Genomic DNA, 6,813 nt, shown 5'->3' with positions numbered 1-6,813 from the left:
ATTCATGAACAATGACTTTTCTTATATCAATAGTCATTCCTTAGTTTCTTTCTTTCTTTTTTTCTAGGTTTTTAAGAAAGCCATGAAATTTTAACCTTTGTTACACTTTTGAAGGTATGTCCCTACTATCTATGTTCATATATTCTTTTGTTTCGTAAAATCCTACGAGTAGAGTCTGAGAGGGTAACATATACGCACACCTTACCCCCTAGGGAGGTAGCTCAATCATAGCGTACCGAAAAAATAAAAATTATTTGGAAGGGAATGGTAAAACTAAAATGAAGACAAACCTTGGAACAAAACTCTTGTTATATTTTCATTGTACATTGACAAATAAACGTAAGAGTTCAAATGAATATTACAAGAAAGTATACCTAGTAATCATCAAAAAGTTGAAAATATGAACTTTCTTAAGTAGTTACCAATCCCTATATACTAATTTTGTACCCACTGTTTCTTCAAAAGTTCTTCATTTGGTTAGATTTCACTTATCTCCTCTGGAAATTGAATGCCTTGATAGCAAAAGCAAATGTGAAGGCAAAAACAACTACGTATGCAACGAGCACACCAGCAACGACTGGAAGAAAATCGTGTCTGAATCCAAAGTAACGTCTCAAGAATTGCTCCACGGTTTCTTCATCAACTAGTTTAGTTTGGATGTCTCCGAATTGTGATGCAACCAAACCATACAAGGTCCAGGCAACAGGGCAACACCAGTAGTACCATCTCCACCATATAGGCATACGCTGTAAGAAAAGAAAATGTCATTTTTTCCGAGCTATAGATCATTTGAAGATGTGTATCTTGGGACAAGAATATAAAAGGTATAGGATCTTACAGGTCGTGGAACGATGAATCCTGAGAAGAGGTTCCATATAGCATAGAAGAAGGCAGCAACGATAGAAGCAACGTTTTGATTTGGTGTGACAGCCACACTCATCATACCGTAGAATGTAAAGTACAAGAGGGTGGTATACATGATGAATAAGTACCAAAAGACCTTGCCAGTTTCCCATTCGAATCCAATCATAGCATAGACGATGATACCATATACTATAGCTTGTACGAATACGTAAGGGATTTCAATGAAAACCTGCAATATATAGGAAAGTTTTCATGAATACTATGAATTTCTATGTTAACATTAAAGTTGTTATCGCTACTAGAAATCGAACTTGTCTATTCACCTGTCCAAAGGCATAAGGTATGGCAGAGTACATTCCAGCAGCTCTTTCTCTGTAAAACACTGTACGCTCAACGTCTACGACTGGTTGCACTGATGATGCATTTTGTACACCAAGGAAGAGAACAGCAGCGTACATCGATCCCATAGCGTTGAAAAGATCTTGGCTCTGGCTCCTGTAACAAATAAAGAGCAAGTTAAGTATGTATGAAGGATTTTAATAAGTATACTTTTGTAAGCTTTCATGTTTCGGTACTTACACTTTGGTACCGATATCCCAGAACATTGTTCCAAAGACTAGTGCTATGAACATTGTGAAGATGAATCTGACTGCAGTGTAAGCAGGATTACGCCAGTACGACCAGTTTTGCTTCCACAGGCAAGCCATACACTGTATCCATAATGACTGTGAGTATTGAGTTTCGAAATACAGGTCTTTTGAACCAGGGCGAGGGACGCTTAATTCAGTAATCAAGGCTTTGTTCCTTCTGTACAGGTCAGAATTCTTGTATAAGTCGGTGAAATCAACGCCTAACATCATTTCTTGAGCCGAGGCTGTGACTTCCAACATCCAGGTAGCTGGATTGTAACCCTCCTTGATTTTAGCTACCCCAGGAATCGACTGCATTCAACCCAAAACGGAGGTCAGTATTTTCTCATATAATTTTGGAAATGGAGTAGTCATTCTCTTTAGTACAACTTACCTCAAAGTATTTGATCAAATGGCAAGAATGGCGACCCAATGGACCAACGTATATCTCTTGTCCTCCTCGTTTCATTAGAAATAGCTGCAAAGCCATTTTGATTTTTGTACTCAAATGTTATAAGAAGATGAAATAAATACTAGCTAGATTTTGCTTAAAAGATAATAAATCCACCTCATCAAAGGCTTCAAAAATGTCGATGCTTGGCTGATGGATAGTACAAACAACGGTTCTTCCTGTATCGACAGTGTTCCTAACAGTTCTCATAACAATAGCAGCAGCTCTTGCATCCAGCCCTGAAGTTGGTTCATCCATGAATATAATAGAGGGGTTCGCGACCAGTTCTACCGCTATGGTCAACCTTTTGCGTTGCTCAGTTGAAAGACCATTAACTCCTGGCAACCCGACTAAGGCTGATCTTAAGGGTTCAAGCTCAACAAGTTCCATAACTTCATCAACAAACATCTGTAAAAGAAATAAGCAATAGAAAATGTTATGAGGCTGCTACTTGAGGTTTGTCCAATCTGCAAGAGATAGTCTTATTAATGGATGACGAAACTTCAGAGGAACAGACCTTTCTAATTTTTTCGTCAACATCCTTGGGTAAACGCAGCCATGCTGAGTAAACCAGGGACTCATACACTGTAACGTAAGGTGAATGGATGTCATTCTGCTCGCAGTATCCAGAAATACGAGCAAACGTCTCTTGCTTCTTGGGATAGCCAGAAATCTTGATGTCGCCATCGATATATCCTCCTGTTTTTCTGCCGGCTAAAACATCCATTAATGTTGTTTTACCAGCACCACTAACGCCCATCAAAGCTGTGAGAACACCAGGCCTGAAAGCTCCACTCACACCCTTTAGAAGTACCAATCTATCTTCACCGGCACCTTGTTCTTTCATTTCCTGCAAGTCATCCGAAATCAGTTTTAGTATTAGTCAGAGGACAAGGGTGTTGCTAACGCCTGACAGTTCCAATTTTTCGTTTACTAAAACATTTGGCATGTTACCTGAGGCATGTCAACAGAGTATACAACATCGTCGAAGGTGATAGAATGGGGTTCAAATGGAAGAACCATTCCCTTCTTCTTACTCTGACCCGCACTGACGATATCTCCTCCGTCTGTGCTAGCCATCTGGGATGCAGCTTGACCATTTTCAGCATTCTCACTGTCTTCTGGTCTCACTGTTTGTGACTTACCATATGCTGCAAATAATTATACTATGTTAGTAAATTATTTTTTTGTTTCTCCTGGTGAAACATAAAATGGAAACAATTCACGGGAACTCACGTTTGAGATACGCCAGTGCAAGACTGTAGAAGAAGTTGAAGACAATTGTAAATCCAAAAAGTGCCGCAAAACCAATCCAGTACCAGTATGCATCTGCAAAGAACCCTCGAGATTTCACCACTGCAACTCCAAGGGGCTCGGTTCCATTTGGCGCAATCTGTTTTAGTGTGAGTTGATGTCAGCATTCATGGAAGAAGAAAATAGACCATTGCAAGTGGCTTTATGTAATACAAACTTACGTGTTTCCACTTGTTCCCGTCAAATTCATTCACAAGGATTGAGTTCACGGAATACATCAACGGTGAGATCCAGTACCCCCAAATCCACCAGCCCTTCACATCCTCTGCAGCATTAGGCAAAATTACAAAATATTAGTATGTTTGAACACAAATAGAGTTTCTGCGAACACCTATATCACCAAACATACCTCGTGAAAGGACGAAACCACACAATGCAAACTGTAAAAGAAGAGCAAATGCTCCAAATGTACTTGCAACTCCCATGGTCCTTCCAACTGCACCCATGAATCTAAACAATCCTGATGCCATCTGGTTTACTAATACGAGCAGCAAGAATTGTTTCAGAAATCTGCAAAAACATTAGTGATTAACAATCATGGGAGAAAAATAATATCTTCGTCATTATTTTGTATAGCCTATTTTTTCCATACCTTGTAATGTTAGGATCAAATCCAATGACGTAGTACGTAAGGATCACCCAAAGACCGACTTCAACAAGTGTTACAGGGATTTTGAGGATCCATGACGGAATTGCATAAGCCCATGAAGGGAAAAAGAGAAGATCTCTCTGCTTGTAGAAGACCGGAAGCTTGAAAATTGTCATGGCCATCTCAGACATCCCGTTAAACATAATCATAACCACCACAAAAAAGAGAGCACCAGCGTATATTCCTCCATCATCTACTGTATCTCGTGGCATCTCAGTTCGGAAAAAGAGGGTCATTGTCATAAGAGCCATTATTGTAAGCTGAGAAAAGAAATGAAAACAAGGCAAGCATTATAATGTGCACGCGGATATGACAAGATCAAGACTTAAATCAACATTTCTAATATAGATCAAGTAAGTCACCTGAACGAACTTGAACACGTAAACAAATGAGTTCCTCTTCATTAGTAGATATTCTCTTTCAGTGCAAACCTTCAAGAGCTCTTTCTTTCCTATACCGTACTTTTCGTTAGTCAAAGCAGCAGGATGGCATTTAGTCCTATCAAATGGGATTGCAAGCTCATCGCCAAGTTTCCTCCCAACATGGAAAGACTGAAACGCATCAGAAAATTCTTTCGATGAGATAAACCTATAATGCTCATTCCTCCTTGACCAATATTGTGGTTGATCCTTCTTCGATGTCACCTGCAAAAAATTCCAACTTTCCACATTAGAACCAAAATTGCATCAGCACTTCTAAACTTTTAAGTACCATTCTTGTTTCTTATAATGAAACATACTTCTTGCAAGAAGTCGGCCACTCCTTTCCTCTCTGGGCATTTGAATCCCATGGATTCAAAGAACTCAAGCACATCATCACGAGGGCCTTGATAGACAATGTACCCATCCGATATCAGAATGATATCATCAAACAAGTTGTAGGTCTCGGGGGCAGGCTGCAACAGAGAAATCACAGCAGTTCCCTTCAAGATTTGAACAGATTGCCTTAGGGAATTCACAATGGAATATGTTGTGGAACTGTCCAATCCAGTCGATATTTCATCCATGAAAAGCGCCTTTGATGGTCCAACAAGCATTTCACCGGTCGTCACACGCTTCTTTTGTCCACCTGAAATACCCCTTAACATTTCATCTCCCACCATAGTATCTGCACAAATGTCTAGTCCCAAAATCTGCAATACCATATTCATTATTAGAATTCAACGACAACAATATACCCAGTGAAATCCCATACGTAGGGTCTGGGAAGGGTAGAATGTACGCAGACCTTACCACTACCTCATGGAGATAGAGAGGCTGTTTCCGAAATACCCTCAACTCATTTCTTTCATAATTCAAATATAAGACTAATCGGATATTATAAACGTTACCTTAAGAACATAATCTGTAACAACATTTGCTTCTTGTCCTTCTGTTGCTGAAGCCTAAATTCCACAAAAAAAAGTAAAAGTTATGATTACTTTCCAATAAAGGAATCAAAAAAATAATCTTTTACTTTGCTCAATTATCACTGAAAATAGATTGACAAACATGTACTCTCTCCGTTTCATGTTACTTGACCTCTGTTGACTTGACACATCTCTTTAGAAAACTTTAATTCGAGGTGTATTTTACTGAAGTAATCTTATTAACGATGTTTTGTAACTTCAACAACTACTATATGTAGTAATTTAATACAAAGGGTAATATGGGAAAAAGTAATAAAACTCTCTTAATTTGTTAAGACGGACAAGTAGAATGTATTTTAAAAAATTTACTTAAAACTATAAAATGTATCTCAAAATACAAACACATGAAACTACAAATTATTTCCACAATATCAAAGGATATTTTATTTTTTATTTTTTATTTTACCGAAAGATTTAAGCTATATGCACAATGTAAATTTTTTACTAACTATCAGTATAGGTTAGTTACCATACTTATCAAGTATCAATAACCTTTTCCACATGTGCGAATCCATATTAATCGGGCCCACAGAGCGGTACCAAATACCAAGTGAGAAATTAAGAAAAAAATGTTGCATACATTTAAAAACAATTGAAAAAGAGTAAACTATAAGTATCAACTTTGAATTTTCTAATAATTTTTTTTTACTTTTCAATTCTTTTTTGTTTTTTCTTGATTTCTTTGTCTCCTATCTAGGATTTTTTTAGAGTAGTGGGGTCAAAATATACCACCATTAATTAATTAATTAGCCCACCCTTTTGGACCACAAAAGAATACTTTTTAATATTTTTTCCTAAATATCTGTCCAATAATTTCTAATAAAAAAATCAGCTATTTATGTGGGTTCTATTAGTTGATCAATAGTTTTCAACTTTCTTTCATTTTTATTTTATTAACATATTTAATGAATATATTAACACATCGATCGAACTAGCATGTGGGCTATTAACTCCACCCCTGATGTTCACACATGTAAACATAGTATAGGTCCATTCTAACCTTCATGTAAATGTCAATATCAGGATCTGGTTTTATGTTAGCTGCTTTCTCTCTTCTTGATAGTTCAGCTAACATCTCTGCAGAAAATTTTCAACAAAAAAAAAATTAATATATATCAGGATTTATCTAACATCGATTCGTAGAAAATAATTTATTTTTAAAATAATGATAAATTGGTACTAACCATAACGAGAGCCAACTCCTTGACATCTTGCAGAGAATTCCAAAGTCTCTCTTACAGTCATTTCTCCAATGTGTAAATCATGTTGGCTAATATAAGCTGCTGTTCTTTGTGGTACAAATTCATGTAGTTCGTGTCCATTATATGACACTTTCCCAGTTACCTGATTTTTTCCAAGAAAAAAATTAGTTTTTTTCCTCGGGATATTAGCATTTTTAGTCCCTCAAATATCAATAAATAGTACTTTTGATTTCTCGCGATTTCTGGTTAAGAACATGTGATCCTTCAAATTGTGAATCTTCACAAATTTAAGGGGG

The 6,813-nt window shown here is 37.1% G+C and overlaps 1 protein-coding gene across 1 annotated transcript in view; it reads right to left on the bottom strand.

The window, feature by feature from the left end:
• Positions 1–291: 291 nt before the first annotated feature.
• The window catches only part of LOC102584018 (pleiotropic drug resistance protein 1), an 8,746-nt gene continuing 2,224 nt past the window's right edge, over positions 292–6,813 (bottom strand). Inside the window, exons 4-20 of the mRNA XM_006360285.2 lie at positions 6,500–6,659; positions 6,316–6,392; positions 5,238–5,291; positions 4,647–5,039; positions 4,270–4,551; positions 3,851–4,167; positions 3,608–3,768; positions 3,420–3,523; positions 3,181–3,337; positions 2,899–3,095; positions 2,462–2,794; positions 2,062–2,352; positions 1,888–1,971; positions 1,444–1,805; positions 1,188–1,359; positions 839–1,093; positions 292–746 (exon numbers count right to left, since the gene is read on the bottom strand). Of these exons, the coding sequence (XP_006360347.1) occupies positions 489–746; positions 839–1,093; positions 1,188–1,359; positions 1,444–1,805; positions 1,888–1,971; positions 2,062–2,352; positions 2,462–2,794; positions 2,899–3,095; positions 3,181–3,337; positions 3,420–3,523; positions 3,608–3,768; positions 3,851–4,167; positions 4,270–4,551; positions 4,647–5,039; positions 5,238–5,291; positions 6,316–6,392; positions 6,500–6,659 (3,657 nt within the window). The 3' untranslated portion in view covers positions 292–488. The remainder of the gene's footprint in view (positions 747–838; positions 1,094–1,187; positions 1,360–1,443; positions 1,806–1,887; positions 1,972–2,061; positions 2,353–2,461; positions 2,795–2,898; positions 3,096–3,180; positions 3,338–3,419; positions 3,524–3,607; positions 3,769–3,850; positions 4,168–4,269; positions 4,552–4,646; positions 5,040–5,237; positions 5,292–6,315; positions 6,393–6,499; positions 6,660–6,813) is intronic.

Source organism: Solanum tuberosum, unplaced genomic scaffold (assembly GCF_000226075.1).
Source record: "Solanum tuberosum cultivar DM 1-3 516 R44 unplaced genomic scaffold, SolTub_3.0 scf00319, whole genome shotgun sequence".
In the NCBI taxonomy this organism is placed as follows: domain Eukaryota; kingdom Viridiplantae; phylum Streptophyta; class Magnoliopsida; order Solanales; family Solanaceae; genus Solanum; species Solanum tuberosum.
Note: the sequence above shows the minus strand (reverse complement) of the source record. Positions and strands in the feature narration are given on the sequence as shown.